General features: G+C 38.4%; 1 protein-coding gene across 1 annotated transcript in view; it reads left to right on the top strand.

Annotated features, from left to right (window-relative positions):
• The window catches only part of LOC107708061 (uncharacterized), a 48678-nt gene that overhangs the window by 16463 nt on the left and 10953 nt on the right, over nucleotides 1–21262 (top strand). Inside the window, exons 6-13 of the mRNA XM_016512212.1 lie at nucleotides 13738–13865; nucleotides 14704–16102; nucleotides 17888–17948; nucleotides 18058–18313; nucleotides 18786–18835; nucleotides 18957–19066; nucleotides 20281–20431; nucleotides 21065–21199. Coding sequence (XP_016367698.1) covers nucleotides 13738–13865; nucleotides 14704–16102; nucleotides 17888–17948; nucleotides 18058–18313; nucleotides 18786–18835; nucleotides 18957–19066; nucleotides 20281–20431; nucleotides 21065–21199 — 2290 coding nt within the window. The remainder of the gene's footprint in view (nucleotides 1–13737; nucleotides 13866–14703; nucleotides 16103–17887; nucleotides 17949–18057; nucleotides 18314–18785; nucleotides 18836–18956; nucleotides 19067–20280; nucleotides 20432–21064; nucleotides 21200–21262) is intronic.

The following is a 21262-nucleotide window of genomic DNA, read 5'->3' as shown; positions in this document are numbered from 1 at the left end:
ATGATCCTGAGGGATTTGTGACATACACTGTATGTACTGTATGTACAGAACTGTACACAGAGTACCTCATAACACCCTGTTTCCTCTGCGTCTGAAAGAATTGAAGCACCCAGAAATTAATTTACCATGAAGACTATTGGCACCAGGCTTTGTATGCATCTTTACAGCACTGTATATAAAGAATATTGTGGCCCTAAAATCATTTTTAATTCATGATTAAAATGTTTGAAAGTCATTACATCCACTTGTTATACAACAAAATGTCAAACCAAGTGTCATCCCTGAGCAAATGATTCTAGCCTTTTCTCAGGACTAAATTCCCTTTTGTAGATAGTTTCATTTTAACCCAGTTTCAAGGTGATTTTAGTGGTTGAAGTCACTTCTCTATGTTGCTTTAAGATACTGTATTGTCTTGGAGTGTGCTGCTACTATAGTAGGTGACTCATTTCCATTTGTGCACATTGTTGTAAACGTTTTTACATCAATCGGAGGCTGTGCAGTGTTTGGATAGAGAGCAGGATGACTCAGCCACGTTGACAAGCGATGAGCTCAGCTTGCATTTCTTCTATCAAACAGCAGAGGGCGAGAAAGTGTGTATGTGTTTCTTTCAGTGTTGGAACTGAACTCTGCTGCCCACTGCAGCACACAGCTTGTAAACACACATCAGAACAGGAATACAGTACAGCCTAAAAACGTATGGAAAAACTACACTGTATGGAAAAAAATGTGCAAAAATTGTACCTTTAGTTTGTAGCTGGTGCAGTACCCTCAAAGGTACATCTTATCTACCCATAAAGGGATGCAGAATGCAGATGCAAGAACCTAATCTTAAAATCTTACATGTAAAACGCAGCATTTGCATAATGAGATTTATTTCAGAAGTGCACCACCATCCAGCCAAATATAAACTGATGCCCTGGGGCACCAGCTTGATGCATCTCAACATAAAACATCCATTAGGGGAATGAAGCCTGTCCCCTCTGCAAACAACTACCAAGGGCATTCCGTCTTTATCATTTCTCTCACACTCTCACATTTTTTTCTCTTTCTTTCTTTTTGGAAGGTCATTTGTATTATGTATGATTTTGTATTCACTACTGTATATATACGTTGCCAGTATTTGAACACAGTACAGTTCAGTTTTTAGGACACGTTTAGGTCAACATTTACACTTTTGTCTTGGCAAAATGTAGCCCGCTGCCCTATATACCTGTATTCATCATACTGGTGGCAAACTGAAGGGTTTTATGGTCTTTTAACTTACCATGTTCATTAGCAAATTAATAAAAAAACAACAGATTGATAATTCATAGCAAATATGAATATGGCTCCCAGACCAAAAAGAAATAACTAAATATGCTCTCCTTACTCATATTTGACTGTTAGTTCAGCCTAGATACTAAAAGCCCATGTTATGAATCTTTAAAAAAAACCTGCCTTTGCAATATCTTTCAGTGGCTGCACTGCTTGAAAATTTAATTTTCAATTTCCTGCGTCTGAGCATGAAGTTGTCAGTACACACTAAACACTTTCACTCTGCGTGTGACAGCATTGTTGTAAATGCCTTTTATTGTAAAATAATGAGTTGTCACATGTCTTCCAGCTGTCTGACACAGACAACCATTAAATTGGTGACAGGTCTTTAAAAACCCCTTCACTGTTGCTATAATTTATCATGGACGGCTGTGTTTTTTCAGCACTTTTGCTCTTAAAAATCAGAGTGAGAGAAAAGTAGCCCCTGGCTTCTGCTGAGAAGAAAACAAAAGCTGCATATAGATGCTGTAGAACACTGTGTTCCTCTGCTGGCACAGAATTTTCTAGAAGTAATAAAGCATATGTCCTTAAATCGCTGAGCTGAGAGAAGGGAAGTCATAATATGATGAGAGGTTTGAACAGACTAGCGGTCTCCAGCATTAGGATGGTTGGCTACAGAACCAGTGACCTTGACTAGCCTAGAGCCTTGAACATGCCTGTGACGAGTGGGGGCGGGGCCGAGAGCCGTGGGAACGGAGCGAGGCCGGTGGAGTGATTGCTAATGAGGGACACCTGCACCCACTCACCGGTCTCGAGTCTCACGGAGGAGCTCCGGAAGGATAAAAGGGAGGAGTGACGACCGTGTTGGACGAGAGAGGACCAGGCCTGGATTTTATTTTGTGTTTTGGTTTCTTTTGGTGCGCGACAGTCGTCCGCGAGGGGCTGTCGCGCTATTTTGTGTTTATTTTATCATTAAAGTTTCTTTGAATGTTCGCCGGTTCCCGCCTCCTTCTTCCCGTGACTACAAACTACGTTACAATGCCATTGAATCTCATTTGTGTGAACACCCTCAAGCTACATTATTATCACCCTTTGTGTACTGGTGCATGTTTTTACTTTCTGCTTTTTATTTTCTATTTTCAAAAAGTTTTGGTAATGGCAGGCAGTGGACTTGTAGAATAAATGCGTTTTTTCTTCCTGCCTAGTACCAGTTTTTTTCTCTGGGCTAAAGGCATATGGGTCATTATTTACCTTGCTACTTGTACCGTGATATTTTATGCTCATATAAGCATACCATTTATTGAAGAAAGTACATTTAAAAAATGCATGTCTTGATTTTATTTTTTACTACACTTTGTTTGATTATTAATATTAATTATTAACTGCCACCTTCTTTTTGGACCATTAGTCAACAAATTCTCAGATAACGGAGCAGTTATTATGAGGCTTGTAGGAGTTTTCACCACTACTCCCTCACATTCACACCACGCCATTGAAGCTCAATGAAAATTCAACGAGCATTAAGGAGCCACGTTCACTCTCTCTGAAACCTTATCCACTGCTGTTGTTTGCTGGATAGTGTTGCTGTAGAAAAATGAATGCTTTATGAAATACTTTATCTTGTATTTTATAATATTATTGTGTTTTTTTTGTGCAGTCGATTTTTTTGTGCATTTTTCTTGAAGAGTCACTGCCCACTTTCAGGTTTCAGGTTCATCTTAACTTAGGCTAGCTAAGCTCTGTTTTAGTGGTTCATATCCATGCCATATACAAACACAGGAACATAACAAAGCTTCAGTTAACTTTGGGCCATGAAGACTTTCCCTACTCTGTGTACAGTCCTCAGGCTCTATACTGTAAGTGAATAGGCAGATCTGTGCGAAAAGCTCTTTGTTCTGCTTTCTCATGAGTGAACAATAGAGTTATAATCCTCATGTTTCAGATGCCCCCACCAATGTCCCAATTTCCCACAACTGCTGCTGTCTCATGCTGTAAATCAATATGGATTAGCTCGACCTGTGTGAATCGCTACTGCTCCCCTTCAGGCTCGTAATCACTTTTCTTTGAGTTGTCTCATTTTCATTCTCATTCTCATTTTCATTTTTCCAGATCATACCTACAGACCCTTTCATAACATATTCATTGTGATTTTGAATATATCTGTCATTTGAGGACATTGGGACTGATGACTGCTTTCTGCCGTGTCTTTTTGTTCTCAAGGGGGGTTGATATATCATGACTTTGACCTGAGCAAACAGAAGGATTTGACACCTATGAAAGAACAGCAGTTGTAAATCAGAGACTCCTCAAGTCTGATGTACATGCAGTTAATTTATACTTTATTAGTTGATTTGTTTGGATGTTGCTGTTGATTTAATGATGGGCATTTATTTAAATATGTTCCTCTGACCCCATCAAAACCCATTTGACAGACATTTCTGAAGCTTTAACCCTCACAATGTAGAAATGCACTTTCTAGAATCAAAGAATCTTAGTATGTAAAAATTCATTGCATTTTTAATTATGTACAGAAGAAATGTAAAATTTTTCATGTTTGATGCATGTTATCAAGCTGAAATATTGAATATGCTATAATCAATTTTTCATCAGATGATGGTGAGGAAATTTTCCTTTTTTCTTCATTTTTTAAGTATATTTTTCAAGATGCTACTAAATGCCCTAGGGTTTCTCAGACCCCAAACAGACCCTTAGGGTTAAGTTATTCAGTTAATTTCTGTAATGTGAGCAACCTGCAATGCCACTCCATTTTCACAGGGGAGAGTTAGTTGTGTGATTTAGGGCAATAAAAAATAATAGAAACACAGAGAAACTATAAAAGGTGTTGCGAAACAGAGAAACTATAAAAGGTGTTGCATAACAAAAGACAGGAGTGACCGCATGCCTCAGTTTCTGTGTCTCGGTGTGTGAAAAAGAGACCTGTGTCTTTCAGCTTGGCGTGTGGTCGGCTATTGTTTGCATTCACTGTGCTGATCGGCACAAGAGACCTCAAATCGACAGGGAAAAGCTGCTCATCTTTTAAAGCACTCCGTTCCCTGGGGAGAGAGAGAAAGAGTGAGAGAGTTAGAGAGGGAGGGGTTATGGAGAAAACCAACAGCCACTTCGCCAAACGCCACAACAAGCCAATGAGAAGACAGAGTTGAAAACTAGAGAGCAGGAGCATCGCTTATTCCCTCCCTCTTCTCTTGCTCTTCGCATCCTTCCACATCTCTACCCATAAGGCTTAGCAGTCCTGTTCTATTGTTGTCAAGGATACAGAGAGAGATACAGCCTTCCCCTGATGCGATGTAGACAGAGACGGAGAAGGAGTCAGAGAGAGCGAAAGGAAGGGATGCTGAGGGCTGAGAGCGGGGTGCCTGTATGCCCCTAATGCCATCTGCTCCGGATCTACTGTAGCAAAGCAGCGTGTGTCTGACGCCAGCCCAAGGGCCCTCAGGACGAGAGACGTGGAGAAACGGGAGGCGCAGCTTGGGGGTAGGAGGAGGGAGACGGGTGCCAGTGGAGATTATATAGCAGAGGATGGGAGCAGTGGAGTCCGCTGAGAACGGACAGCCCCCCTGTCCCTCTCAGGAGCGTCCCGAGAGCATGTGAGTAAGAGCCAGAGGAGCAGATAGGAAGGTTCTTGACGACCTCATTGTCGTTGTTGTTGTTGATTTCAAGTGCAGGCATTTGTTCACCTGGTTTGAGTCTGCATGTGAGTATTCCTTCAGCGATGCCTGTGCTGTGAGAAATAAGTAATAAGTATGGTGTTTGTCAGAGAAACGGCACACACAAAGGAGGAGGGGATTGTTATTGTGTCTTTGTGATGTCAGAATCAGACATGATGTTTATTTACATTAGCCGTTTACTGGCGGTAGTAAGGCTCTGTATGTGTTTTTGCATATTGACGTGTGTGTTCCAGTCTGGCGGGCTTGCAGACGTCTGGACGGGGGAGTAATGACTGTATTTAATAGGAGAGAGATGTGTGTTTTTGTGGGGGATGGAGGCTAATGCTGCAGCATTGAGAGAATGAGAGAGATGCTGCTGAAATAGAACACTGAGATGTGTTGGAGAAAATGGGGAGGGGGAAAGAGAGAGAGAGTGAGGCTATTTATGTTGTAGACATTCAGAAAAGCAGAATGGCATTGATCATGACAAACATGTTGTATAGGTGAAGTGGTGTTTCTATATGCCTGTTGGTTTGTGGTATAAGCCTGCTGTAAATCTAAAGGAATAATTCACCCAAATGACCATTTTGTCATCATTTGCAGTAGAAAAACACATTATTTCTTTCTTTCTTCTGTGGAACACAAAACAAGATATATAGTAGAGTGCCTAAGCTGCTGTTTTCCATACAATGAATGTAAATGGTGAGCTCAGATTTTCAAGGCCAAATATTTAGTAAATAAGGACTTAAATTTCAGTCAGCCTGCACAAAGCCTTCATATTCATATTCATATCATATTGCTTCAGTAAATTTTAAGTATAGTGTGCAAGTCCATACTGACTAGTTTTATTATGCATTTATGGTCCTCTTTTGACCTTTTTTGGAGCTTGACAGACCCTGGTCCCTATCCACTTTTATTGTATGGAAAAGAGCAGTTCAGACATTCTGCTCATTTTGTGTTCCACTTAAGAAATAAACCCATACAAGTTTAAAACAACATGAGGGTAATTACATGATGACACAAATGTGCAAAAATGTTTGTGCAACTATTCCTTTAAAATAGTCTATTAACCAATTGTGTGTCTTTGTTTATAAAACACATTCTAACATCTAAGGTATTCTACTGTATTTAATCTTCATCCTATTGGCCACAATGGTTATTTTACTGTTGTAACTGACCTTTGTTCAAAAAAACCTGGAACTTCTTGCTCTAGGCAACACAGCTGGGGATGATGGGAAAGTTTGAACCTGCTCATGAGGTCTGTGCTTTAAGTAAAAGTATTGTAGCACCATACAGTGCTGCTCATTCAGCCATGACTAACATAGCTTTTAGCGTCTAAAGTTTGGCTTATGCAATCCCCTTTTGAGAATTCTTACATAACAGTACCTGCATAGCTTATGTGGGAGTTTGTACCTCAACTCTAAAAGCTTTGTATTATTAGATTTGCCATTTAGTTCACCTACTGTACAAGTAGCTCATCATGACAGAATGGAATCTGGTGGAAGAAGCTTTTAGCATTGCCTTTTATAAAATATTGCATTCATAATCCAACATTTTAATTTCCTATACAAATAAATATATTTAATATATAAACATAACATATTTTTCTGAAATATATATATGCATGTGTGTATATTTATATATACATAATAAATATACATGGCACACATACATATATTATGTAAACAAAAACGTTTATTTTGGATGCGATTAATTGCGATTAATCGTTTGACAGCTCTAATATATATAATTTTAATATAAATATATATATATATAATTTTTATATATTTTTTAAAAACCATAAAACTGGATAAAAACAATAAATGTTAATATTTAATAATCGTGATTATACAAGATTTAGGGTCCATAAGATTTTATAAAATGTTTTCCAAAAAAGTCACTTATGTTCATTAAGACTGCATTTATTTGATCAGAAATATGATAAAACTGTTAAATTGATAAATATTATTCAAATCTGTAACAGCTTTAAAAAAAAAATAAATTTAAAAAGTAATTTTTTCCTATGATTTTTAGCATTGCCTTTTATAAAATATTGCATTCATAATCCAACATTTTAATTTCCTATACAAGCCTTTATTTCTACATAAAATTTTTTTTTTGCCATTCATCAAGAGTTGTCTTTACCTCTGCATAAGCACTGTAATGCACTTGATGCACTTTTATCCTATCTTCCATAAGATTTTATAAAATGTTTTCCAAAAAAGTCACTTATGTTCATTAAGACTGCATTTATTTGATCAGAAATATGATAAAACTGTTAAATTGATAAATATTATTCAAATCTGTAACAGCTTTAAAAAAAAAATAAATTTAAAAAGTAATTTTTTCCTATGATGCAAAGCTGAATTTTTAGCAGCCATTAATCCAGTCTTCAGTGTCACATGATCCTTCAGAAATCATTCTAATGTGTTCTCTTGGTACTCAAATAACATTTCATATTATCATTGATAATAATGATAAATAATAATAATAAAATATATATATTTTTTCAGGATTCTTTGATTAATATAAAGTTCTAAATAATGTCAATTATTTTAAACAGTAATCTTTTGTAACATTATAAATGTAGTCACTTTTGATCAATTTAATGCGCCCTTGCCAAATAAAAGTAACAAAAAAACTAAACAAAAAAAAAAATAAATAAATAACTGACCCCAAACTTTTTAGATGGTAGTACGATTTGAATTGAGCTGTGGCGCTCAGGGAACGCACATTCAAATCTGGCTTCTGGGATTTATTTTTTTTTTAATACTATTTTGTCTCTCTTTTACCCCATAATTCCCTGTTTCTTTTTCATTTTTCATATCAGTTTAGTGGCAAAATATCTAAATGAAACATATTCCAATGTGAACAATATCTGTATCAACATTACACTGTAATGTTTCTCAGTCTTTTAATGAAAAGCTCTATATTTATATTCCCCTTACCCACTTCAGAATACTGATGCCATATCATGAGCACTGACATTCAGATCTACTGGGAAACATCTAGACTGCAGGAGATTTGATGCACTGCTAAGCATTCAACTCTGAAGGCTGTAATCATATGACCTGCACTTTCTTTCAACTTTTCAACTGTTTGACTTGCACAAACATATTTGGGCATGCAGCCTACTATTGGCCAACCACCACTTCTGTGACTTCCAGGTTATCTGGAGATGCTATTGTGCTGTGAGGACCATTCTGGTATTCATGCAGTATCATGACATGTTACAATAGGGCTGACATAGGGGCATCCAGCGATCATGTGTCCTTTTGTTTCAACGGTATTCTCACTGTGTGATGTCACCATGAGTCCATAAGACATCCACTATCTCTTTTGACAACCTAGTGATAAAAAGATCAACATGTGGTGAATCAGCTTTGAGATGTCCGGTTTGGTGATGCATATGACCAGCTATACTCTCTCCTTGTCTTCCATCACTCCTTAAAGCCTCTGAGACTATTAAATAAGCTCAGTGCTGCAGGAGATCTAGCACACACAAAATATTGAGAGTATGCCTGAATTATTTGATAGTTCTGGTGGTGAAAGCTGGAATATTGCTGCATCCCTCCAGAGAGGAAGCAGTTCTTTGCTGAGGAACCTTGGTCCTGTTTATATGCACCGTTTTGTGGTACTGCAAGATTTCTGACTTGAAATTTTATTATTACTAATTAACTTGTTATATAGTTAGCATGATGTTTGCATCACATCTTATGTGGAACTGAATCATTGATGATCAAGATTGGGAAAGTTCATTGCACACTAGAGTAACTTCAACTTGAGCTGCCTGGAATTATGCCTCTATATCTCTGTGATTTAACTGTTTAATCAGTTTATATAGAGATGAATAAAGTGTTGAATAAATTCTAGGTATAAAGCTGCCAAAAGGAATGATTACCTCATAAAACACTGTGATAGCCATTGGTAATTTTGAGATATGTGTATATTCTCTCCTGATTTTGGATGAAAAAATGTATTCAAGTTTACTTTAGGTAAACTTCAAGTTAACTTCTAATTTAGGATTGGATAATGAAAAGCTCTATATTTATATTCCCCTTACCCACTTCAGAATACTGATGCCATATCATGAGCACTGACATTCAGATCTACTGGGAAACATCTAGACTGCAGGAGATTTGATGCACTGCTAAGCATTCAACTCTGAAGGCTGTAATCATATGACCTGCACTTTCTTTCAACTTTTCAACTGTTTGACTTGCACAAACATATTTGGGCATGCAGCCTACTATTGGCCAACCACCACTTCTGTGACTTCCAGGTTATCTGGAGATGCTATTGTGCTGTGAGGACCATTCTGGTATTCATGCAGTATCATGACATGTTACAATAGGGCTGACATAGGGGCATCCAGCGATCATGTGTCCTTTTGTTTCAACGGTATTCTCACTGTGTGATGTCACCATGAGTCCATAAGACATCCACTATCTCTTTTGACAACCTAGTGATAAAAAGATCAACATGTGGTGAATCAGCTTTGAGATGTCCGGTTTGGTGATGCATATGACCAGCTATACTCTCTCCTTGTCTTCCATCACTCCTTAAAGCCTCTGAGACTATTAAATAAGCTCAGTGCTGCAGGAGATCTAGCACACACAAAATATTGAGAGTATGCCTGAATTATTTGATAGTTCTGGTGGTGAAAGCTGGAATATTGCTGCATCCCTCCAGAGAGGAAGCAGTTCTTTGCTGAGGAACCTTGGTCCTGTTTATATGCACCGTTTTGTGGTACTGCAAGATTTCTGACTTGAAATTTTATTATTACTAATTAACTTGTTATATAGTTAGCATGATGTTTGCATCACATCTTATGTGGAACTGAATCATTGATGATCAAGATTGGGAAAGTTCATTGCACACTAGAGTAACTTCAACTTGAGCTGCCTGGAATTATGCCTCTATATCTCTGTGATTTAACTGTTTAATCAGTTTATATAGAGATGAATAAAGTGTTGAATAAATTCTAGGTATAAAGCTGCCAAAAGGAATGATTACCTCATAAAACACTGTGATAGCCATTGGTAATTTTGAGATATGTGTATATTCTCTCCTGATTTTGGATGAAAAAATGTATTCAAGTTTACTTTAGGTAAACTTCAAGTTAACTTCTAATTTAGGATTGGAAAACTGGGCCTATGTTTGAAATAGAATATTAGCATAATATTTACAATTGCCATAGTATAACATGCACACACCAGTTGGTCGTATGCTAGAATTCCAGTTGGAGCACAGCTTTTGTCTCCCTCTACTGGTCAACCGCTGCCATTATTACTTCAATCTCTAGTACACACTGTACCCTCTGGCATAAAAATAAGCAAATCACAACTATTTATTTATTTATTTTTTTACCAAGACGCTTTTTTCTTTTTTTCAAGTTCAGTTATGCTTACAATTAGAATGTTAGAAGATGCACATAATATGATCTGCTGGAGTATTGTGTTAGTGATATGTTAACACCATTATTAGCAGATGTGATTATAGATCTGTTTCTTAATCACTCTCCTCTCTGACAGACTATTAGCTGTCCTTTCGGTTCAGGTTAGCTTTGTTTGAACAGCATTGTGGGTTGTCTCACGCTCACAGCAGTGTCTGTGGCTGGAACCCAGCAGTGCTGTTCTGTGCCAGACAAGCCTGGCTGTCTCCATGCAGACGAATTTACCTAAAAGTCCCTCATGTCTTCTGTCTCCTTTAGCTTTTCACATTATGTTACAACTCATTTATTGCAGATGTTTACTTGTTTACTAGATATTTTGCATCTGCAGATTCTTATGCTGATTATTTCATTTACTGCATTTTAAAATTACAGCTGGAATTTGCAATTACCCCTGTCTCAGTAGCATTAATAAAAAATGTTCAATAAGATTAAAATAACAGAGATGCATTATATATTTTTTTCCACCATCTAGAGGAGAGTTTCAAATATAAAAGACTAGGATGTGGAAAACCCATTCTTAGTTTTTTAAAACCCCCGAGAGAAACATAAGCTTGATGATACAGCGTTCCACCTAATTTCCTCTGCAGACTTTTCAGAAATAAATCAGCATTTTATTTTCCCATACCACAGAATAAATGGGTTTTTATATGTGATAATAGACTTCCTGTGCATATGTGGATCTATGTGAAAGAGAAGGAAATATGAGGCTTCGGTCAGGATTTTGTGCACGTTGCCAGTGTGTGCGTTGTCTAGCACATGGGAGCATATGTCTAGAGAGCACTGTCACCATGGCAACAGTGTGCTTGCCAGATTTGTGAAAACATCATTGTATGGGCTGAAACGCTCGTCAACTGATAATTATCTCACCCAATGTCATTAACACACTGAAAGCTGTAAAATTAGACTGGAAGTCTTTTGAAATTCACTCCTTGCCATCTGTATATATCGCAGCACTTGTAAGAAGCATACTGTTTGTATTGCTCTAATTCTCTACCTGCATCAAATTAGAGCATTGTATCCCAATGATTTTGGGTTTTACCTTTACTTATTGATTATTGTAACCTCTCATTCATTCATTCCCAGTATATCCACTTACACCTTTAATGAAAAGCCATTATTACTAATTTCTCATAGAGTAGTTGATGCAGTGCAGAGGGGCTTTTGCCATTTAGCGTGCATTTAAGTATTTTAAATAAAATTATACAATCAGCAAGCATGTATGAGCTTTGTATGTGTTTGTCAGGAAACATATTGAGTACTTCCTTCCATTCATTCTGCTGAGGTTAGCAGTGCAATGAAGAGAAAATCTCTTATTTTGCTAATAAACTGCTGGGTATTTCATGTCAGTCGTCACATTAGCAGGCATATGTCATTTTTGGCATCTGTTTTTTTAAATACACTGTAGGTACAGTATTTAAATTAATTAACTGTTGATTGACTGTAAACATTTGACTTGGCACCATTGGAAGACCACTACCATTTTGACATGCTGACAAATGTGACTCATGTTTGAAAGTGTACACTATTCAGATACAGAATCATACGATACAATACGATACAACTTTATTGTCAGACAAAGTCTGAAATTTGTCTTGTGTTACAGCAGGTTCACTCACAATTACTTTTATCATGTAGACAAAAGACAGACAGGACCCTTACAAAAACATTTTCAAAGCTACGGTAAAAATTTAATTTTTGTGTAAATTATTCAGGTCTAGATTAAAGAATACTTTAATCAAATTTGATTCATTCATTTCTACGGAAGACACCAGATGGCTGGTTTATGCTGATTTTTTCCTGGTCTAGATTGTGTTGCTGGTTAAGATGCCTGGTTAGCATCCCATGCTGAGGGCTAGCATCCAAAACACATGCAGGTTTTTTTAGGAGGGAATGGGTGTGTTCACTGCACTGAAAGCATCAGTACATTCATCAGAGTTTGATGCAGCAAAACTGAGCATATGACTCCAGCCAAGTCCTTGCTGTAGATACTAATAGTGAAAACATGAGTTCAAATGAAGAAAACCATGATGGAATTACCATAAAAATCCTGTTTTGTTCTATACTTGCAATACGGCTGGGTATTTCAGCTCAGATGGAGAGAAATAAATAAATAAGATGGAGGAATAATGGAAAAAAAAAAATTGATTATATATATATATAAACAGATTTTCTTTACATTACAGCAGCCCGAGTGGGAAGTCTACTTCTGTCCTCACCGTGGGGGAGGGAAATGTGCCTGAGGATGTGTTAAAGGGAGAGAGAGAGCCAAGCAGTGAGTCTGCAAGTGGCGAGTATCTGCAATGGGTTTCATTTGGATAAAGCCCACCTTCAGCGATAGATCGAAGAGAGAGAGAACGTACGATATTGAAAAAGAGGGAGGGATGGAGAGAAGGGGACGTAGCACACAAAGGGACAGAATCAAAGCTTCAGATTTTCAGGAATTGCCATTGGGAATAGGGAAAAGGTGTATGAGTGACCGTGAGGCTGTGATCAGTGGCAGATATGGCAGTGAGTGCGTGGCAGGCTCTGTCTCCGCTGCAGTGGGCTCGCTGGGGCTGGGACACACTGCTGGGAGGGACATCTGGAGAGGATGGGGCAGACCCAGCCCTAGGGCTCCTCCGGCGCCTCAGCTGGACCTCCAGGCATGATTACATGATCCAAGGCAGGCAGAGGTGAGCGTGGGATAACAGCAGAGAAAGGACAGGGACTAATGCAGTGAGACTGGGTGGGGGTCTGCACATCTGTCTGAGGCTGCGCCTTTGTTGCTGTATTTGGACTGGTGCTGTATGTTCGCCTGCGCTATCACATATTGTGTCAGATTTGTGTATGACAGTATATGCTGATGCCAAGACTGAAAAATTTTCACAAACCGACATTTTGTTGTATTGACTTAAAAAGCAAAATGGGCATCATCAGTCTTGACTGAAATGACAAATGTGTTAATGTGTGAAAATAGCACTGTCACTGTGATACTCGGTAGTTAAAAAAATAGACTCCATGGCTGAGCATAATATGTGTTTGAGCTAGCTGCAGGTTCAGTGCTTTAATTTCCATCTGTAATAATCCACCAGGGCCTACTAGGCTGATGCAGGCATTTGTTTATAAGGTCTGGCACACGATGAATTATTGTTTAATATACTTAAGGTGTATCTGAATTTATTTGATCCTGTAGTGTAAATATGAGCTGTGATGTGTTGCCTCATAAATGGATGTTGTTGTTTGCTGTATCAGCACTGGATTTGATATGCAGCTTGGTTGTATGGAAACAAAACAGACTTGATGTTTATACTTCAATGAGATTATTCAATCAACTCTTAATTCAATATATTCAGACCTTCTTCTGTCTCACTGTTTCTTCTGCAGGAGTTCAGACTCAGACGGAGCGTTCGAAACCCCTGAGTCCACCAGCCCTGTGAAGTCTGCTTCCCCACCAGTGCCCCCAACAGAGCCCCCCTGCACCAACTCAGAGGCATTGTCCCAAGAACACACAGGTACGTTTAGATCTCCATTCCATCGCAATTCACACACAGATGGCCTTATGTGGAGTCAAATTGTTTTATTTATCATTTGAATAGCTTCAGGAGGGTTTACTGGACTTTGAAATGCTTAAGATTATAGGACATTGACAAATAGTGACACTGTGTCTTGTTTTGAGCAAATTTTGTAATATTTAATATAAAGTAAAAAATGGACCGTATATTAAATGACAATAAATAGTAAGTGCATGCTATAGCAGATAGCACAGAGCAACAGTAAACACTAAACCTGAAAACAGAATTTACCATTAACTATTTTTAACTCTGAAACCCAGGAAATGTTATGGAAAACTAAGTAGCTATATCTAGTTATTTAGTATCAAAGTATCTATGTTATATGCCTATGGTATATGCAAAGGTTAGATGTCAGTTTGTGCTTCTAGGTCTAGGTTGAGGTCTAATTAAAATCTTTATTCAATAGTTTTGTTTCTCCTCATGTATTTTTTTTTAACCAGTATTCTTGTTAGAAAAAAAAAAAACAAGAAAGGGCTGCCTTTTCACTTCCATTATTCTCAGACAGGAGTACTGTGGTCTTTGTTATCAAACACTGCACTTGTACTCCCTCTAGTGGATATACAGTGTATTGCTACTGAGTTTTTTTCAAGAAAGATCTAGAAATAAATCAAAACTAACACAAGATACTAGTACTTTTTGCACTCTATCCTTCTTCAGTTCTTCAGTTGTTATTAACATAAAATAATATCAATTCATCTGTGAGTACTATCCTGTGATTTGCTTGAAAGCATGATTTGTTTTCAAATGCATAGTAACATGTTATTCTCTATCTTCACAGCTTCCACTGCTGACATCTCTGCCAGCGAAGCTCAAGACCCAAATCAGCTTAAATCTCCCAGTCGCTCTCAATCTACAGTCTTTGATGAGGACAAACCAATAGCTGCTAGTGGCACCTACAACCTAGAATACTTAATTGCTGATGACCCCGGACCATCAAGTCGAGCGCCTCTCACCCGCTCTCTAAGCCTACAGTCTGGTGAGTTAGAGAGCCCAGGAGACAAATCCTCGGGAGGAACCTCCGACAAACCCATTCACCCACGAGCAGAGTCCTTCAGCATAGGAACAGAAAGTGCTCCGGGAACTCTTCGTAAAGTGAAGAAGCCACGTCCAGGTTCCCTAAAGAAGAAACCTCTTTCCCGGCAGAACTCAAACCCAGAGCATACCTCTCCCAAAACAGTCTCCTCTAATAGCACACCAGAGGAGAAAAAGAGAGGTAAACCACAGCCTGAAAGCCCCTTGCAAACTCAAGAGAGGCCTAGCTCCTCTCCCAGCCCTAGTCCTAGTCCTGCTGGTACCCTACGGAGGAATAGGATAAAGTCTCAAGTTGAAAGTCCTCCACCTTTGGTTGAGGAGGTCACTGCCAGCTCAATATCAACTCAACTCCAACTGGTTCTTCCTGATCCAGTACCCGAGGCTCCAACTGTCCCCGACGAGGAGTCTCCTATCCCTCCCAGTGCCTCCTACAAATGGGATCCGGACAACTTTGAGAATATTGACCCATTCCGTACAGGAGGCAGTAAAGTTGCCAACTCGCCGGTCTTGGGCAGGAAAGCCGACTTTACATCGGTTTCAGACACTCCTGTTGCTGTAGAGGAGCCTCGTGCCTCTTCCCCTGCTAAAGAGCAACCCATCAACATTGAGGAACAGCCAATCACCAAGCGCCAACCAGTCAGACTGGAGTTTGACTATTCAGAGGACAGTGGAGAGGCACCACGCAATACTCCTCCTCCTAAAAACCTAGGCAAGAAACCAGGGGCCAAGATGCCTATCCGAAAGCCCAAACTGGGGATTAAGAAGGCCCCTCCACCACAGACAGAGCAGCTAGACAATGCACCTGTCCCTGCACTTTCAAATGACATTGATGATATCCCGATCCCCAAGGGGTTATATAACTTTGATCCCAACAAGTGGGATGACCCTAACTTTAATCCATTTTCTTCAAACACTGGTGTCCCCAACTCTCCTCGCCTGTCTAGTGGATCTTACAACTTTGATCCTGGCTCCTTTGATGGCTCAATCGATCCCTTCAACTCATCCAATAAGATGGGAAACTCACCTCCAAAAGCTGCAACCTTTGACAAATCCAACGACACCGAGAATGACAATGATAACATTGTTGAGTTGGAGGATCACAACCAGAACAAACCTGCCAAAAACAAGAAGAAGCCTCTCAAATCGTAAGTCTGATTTCATTTAATTTCAAAGTACATCATCGTGCCGGTCATCCATTGTAGTGCATGGTTTCTAATTGTTGTACATTTTCTTGTGTATATTTCTAAATGGTCAGATACATGTGTGTATGTAAGTGGGTGTTAGTTCTTGTTTGTCAGCCTCTGTCACATGTCTGTTGATCTCATGTACCACAGGAAGTCCAGCAATGTCTCTTCTCTGTGTTGTTTCTTGTAAGTAGAGAGATGGTGGAAAAATCAGCATCAGTAATAATATAGCTTAACATAAAATGTCACTTTAACATGTTTTAACTCATGAGCTCATTGTCAGTTGTTTTATCATTCTATTTAATACATATGACTGATTTCTCATCACATCATTCCACGTCACCTCCATCTTCACGTTTGATATTCTCCGATGAGAATGTGTTGCCATCTAGTGGACCCTCAAACAAGTGCAGTCGATTCAGTCATGCAAATGCACACAGGGGTACAAACTTTAGGCAAGAAAACATTGTATGATTGCATTACTATGTGCATGTGATCCAAGTTGAGCTTTGTTGACTATGCTTTTTTCAATGAATTAGACGTGAAGATCGATAGTTTATCTCTAAAATCTCTGAATGAATTCCTAATCCAGACATTTTTATGAGACTCATTTCAGAAATCTTACCTCCTTAGGGTGGCCTAGTGGATAATAAACATTGCAGGTTTTATTGCTAGAAAGCAGAAACTGTGACCTGGAATGTTGACAAGGGAATTTTTATTGTGCCTATGAGCAAGACACTATTTTCCCTCTCTAAGACCCCCTGCACACCCTGATTCATTAATACAGCTATTAAGGAGCAGTTTTAAGTAATATTACTTTCAAACTGGGATTACTTTGTACTGGATCATTTGCTTCAGTTTCAGATTAATCCATTTAATATATTTTGCTCAGCTGCAAACTTTCCTCTATAGTTCTCACACAATTCAAGGTTTTCAATGTTATTTTTTTCAACACAAATGTCTGTTCAGATTTGACATGAGGAGTAAAGCAGTACTTCTGAAATATTTACATCACACTTAAACTATGAAATGTGCCAACAACAGCAACAGAATAGGATTTGAAATGCTTCTGTTATGTGAGGCATCTGTCACTGAGCAATTTAACAGGGGCTATAGGGATTAAAACGAACTGGGTCAGGGCAGAGACTGTGGAGTATTAAGGATATTTTTGTTTTTATTTTCTAAACCACAAATCTTTACTGCATAATCACCATACTCTTGCGAAACATATTTCCAAATAATCTCTAGTATCTGTTGGTCTTAATTTCTTGCCATGGTTCCATTCGTAAAGACTGCATTAGCAAAAAAGTATGTTTACAATAAAAAAACACATTTGCACAAGAAAACTACAAACTGAAAAACATACTGTATATTTGATATTTCCCACTAATAGAAGCATCAATCATGATGTAAACCCTGAATAATCCATTATATTGCACACTAGTAAGATCTTAACTCATGAGATTTAATCCTTAATAATAAGATCCATCATTTACTGTAAGAATTACAATATATTTGCATTGTCAAAAGGTTCTTTAATACCTTTATCAGAACAACAAAACAGGTATGTATTATTTAACTAAAACTTTTATTTATTCAGTAGAACATTATCTGTACAGAATCTGTCAAGAAACTGCTGTGTATTGTAAATATGGTTGGACAAAAAGAATGGTTGGATGTTGTCTTTTGTTCTACATTGATATTTTAAGAAGTAACCACAAATCTCTGTCATGTTTTCTTAAACAGTAACACTTTTAGAGTGAAGAAATCACCAAAGAGGACTCAGATTACTGAGCCATCTGCTCAAGTAAGTTAAGACGTGAGCGTACATTCACCTACACTCACACAGTCACTGCAGATGTTCATTGTGAAGATGATCTGTTTTTCTCCTTCGCTGTCACCTCATATCATAACAGTGTTGTCCTGTGTGCTCTCCGCTCTCGCCCTCCACTTCACACACACATAATCACCTGCAGGAGCACTCGCCTGATGCCAATCCCGAGCCTTCACAAGATCACGCCACAGATGAGGAGAAACTGGCTTCCTCCACCAATCAGAATTGGACTAGACATGACATAGAGGTGGAACTGACCTCTGACCCCCAAGATCTCCCACAGCCGACTGACTTTACAGCTTTTGTCAATGAGAACAGTTTACCAGCACAGAGTGATGGTGAGAGAGTGGAGGAGTCTCTTATTATGTTACTACATTATCTCTAATCACGAGCCTTGATTTTTCTGTCCAAAATAAGAGAAATGGTCCTAAAAATAAAAACTTTTTTTTTTTCCTGTTGATTTTGGGGTAAAATGGTTTTGTGAGGTTCACCCATCAGATCATTTCCCACATGATACAAGTTTGCCTACAACCCCAAATGACCCAAAGCTGACCCGTTTTATTAGCCTTTGACCTTCAGGGAACCACGTGCGCCCTAGGGCAGTTTCTGCCTGAAACTAACTGGGTCAGTAGTACAGAGGCAGATGAATTATAGTGCCACTCTCATATTGGTTCTGTCAGTCTGAACCGATGATCAGCATAGAAAGAATATTCTTTGAAAGCCTTATATTATTTTGAATTCCTATATAACCTTTATAAAACATTTAACCTGTTATATCTTCTCTCATTTTCTCTATTGTCCTTTCTGCAGTTACAGACTATGAGATTGAATACATGGAAAAGATTGGCTCCTCCGCACCTGTGAGTATCTAAACTTAGGGAAATTTTCTAAAAAAAAATGCGAGTGTGTGTGTGACAAACACCAAACTAATTTTAAATTACAGTGCTTTGTTTTTTCTGAATACATGTATGTTTTTTACAGCCTCTCTCGGTGAAGAAACCGTCACTTTATCTAAAGCTGGACTCTGTGACAGACAGTCCAACAAAGACTTCCAACATGCAAGATTCAGAGCCCAACTCTCCCTGCACTGGGTAAACTAAATGCACACACACACACACACACACACACACACACACACATATACATACTGTATAATCATATAATATTATATGTGACATATATCATATATTGCTTAAAAATGCAATGAAATTACTTAATAAGAGTAGTAGTAGTAGTCTGTGTGGAAATATTTTGTGTTTAAACAGGAAGTCTGTCTGTCAGTTAGTACCTGCTGCTAGACGACATAACTGCTCCGTTATGTTGACAAAAAGTCATTTCCGTTTAGTCAGCTACTGAGCAACTGTAAAACCATGAAGATTATGTTAAAGGAATATATTTGCTAAAGGTGGATTTTGTACACCACACTCTCAGAAAAAAAGGTACAAAACTGTCACTGGGGTGGTACCCTTTCAAAAGCTATGATAATGTTCTTTTATTTAAAGTATCAATATGTGCCTTTAATGTATTAATATGAATCATTTAGAGGTGAATAAGTTACAAAAATGTGCCTTTTAGCTTCTCTGCATTAGGGTACCATCCCAGTTGACAGCATTGTACCTTTTTTTCTGAGAAGGTATCATATAGATTGACTCAGACTGAAAGCCATAGAATTAGATTCTCATTCAATTCAATTCATTTCAAGTTTATTTGTATAGCGCTTTTCACGATACAAATCGTTGCAAAGCAACTTTACAGCAAATTAAGTTTCTACAATATTTAGTGGTAGCTTATCAGTGGTGACTGTCAGTTAATGTACATATGGCAGAAATGTATGGAAAAATCAATTAAAGACGTAATCAAACAGACGATGAACACTATTAACAGCAATTATTATATGATGCAATCAAACTTATAGCAAAATGTGGTAGTTCTATATGTTGCTTCAGGGTCCTCTGAGGGCTTGGCATCATCTCTTCTCAGGTGTTCTGGATCCAGACTGAAGCTTGTGTAAATCCTAGTTACCACAGGATGTCAATCCCAGCAGAAACAGAAAAATGGTTAGCTTAGATAATTTAGAAGTTTCGTCTGGTCTTGTTGAGATATATAATTGAGTATCATCAGCATAACAGTGGAAACTAATCCCGTGTTTTCTAACAATATTACCAAGGGGCAACATGTATATTGAAAATAGCAGAGGACCTAGGACAGTGATTCTCCATGATTCTCATGGGCTCTTTAAAAATTATTTACTGTACTTTGGCGATGTATTCCATGTGTTTAATTGTGTTGGTCTGATTCTTCACAGGAGCTTTGAGGAGATGGAGGCTCAGATCTCGCAGGGGAAATCACCTGTGCTGCCACCACGTGGTGCTCGTAACTCCTTGGCCTCAGAAAAAAGCAGAAAGAGAGACAGCCAGCCTCAGAGTCGAACGCAGAGCAATGAGAGAGATGGAGCGGTAAGTGCAAACCAGTCAAACCCCAAAAGTATCAGCACCTTTAAGGGTGTATTTATTTCATTATCTCAGATAATGTGGAGCTCGTACAGTCAAAATACAATAAAACACCACAAATGTGTGAAGATGGGGTTATTTTTATTTTGTTACTAATTGCACAGCTTATCTGATGCATTTACAATGCTACACATTTTTGTTTTCAGTCTTAAAGCGACAGTGCATCCTAAATAAATAAATAAATTCTGTCATTATTTACTCACCCCCATGTTATTTCAAAAACATATGCTGCATATTATTTCAGTTTAACATGAAAGGAGTCATTTTGACCAATGTACTGTACACTCCTTTTTTCTATATAACTGTCTGTTTCCAAATTATAATCATAGTAAATAATGACAGATTTTTTTTGTTTTTTTGAGTGAACTCTCCCTTTAAGACAATTATTTTGCTAGGCATGCAGCTTACTCAGGGTCTCCCCACCAGAATCAGTACCGCAGAATGTTTATTCATAAGCTTCATAAATCCATCATTGAAGTGTTATGATGCACTAGGCTAAATACAAGCTTGCCCTGCCTCACTGACACCCAGACACCTCCTACTCCTCTTGTCCCTCTTCTGCTCTCGGTCCCATCGCAGTCCCCCATCCAGGGCCCCATGGATCCCTCAGATCTACCCCTCTTAGACAGACTGTCTGATTCACCTGCCCCTCTCAGCTACCTGGAGCCTGATCTGGCAGAGACCAACCCCACTGCCTTCGCTCAAAAACTGCAGGTGTGTAGAGAGAATCCTACCAGCCAACTATCTCTTCTTCCCTGGACCTTTGCAGCTGTGTGT

The sequence above is a fragment of the Sinocyclocheilus rhinocerous genome, unplaced genomic scaffold (genome assembly GCF_001515625.1).
Source record: "Sinocyclocheilus rhinocerous isolate Xijiao unplaced genomic scaffold, SAMN03320098_v1.1 scaffold1243, whole genome shotgun sequence".
In the NCBI taxonomy this organism is placed as follows: Eukaryota; Metazoa; Chordata; class Actinopteri; order Cypriniformes; family Cyprinidae; genus Sinocyclocheilus; species Sinocyclocheilus rhinocerous.
Note: the sequence above shows the minus strand (reverse complement) of the source record. Positions and strands in the feature narration are given on the sequence as shown.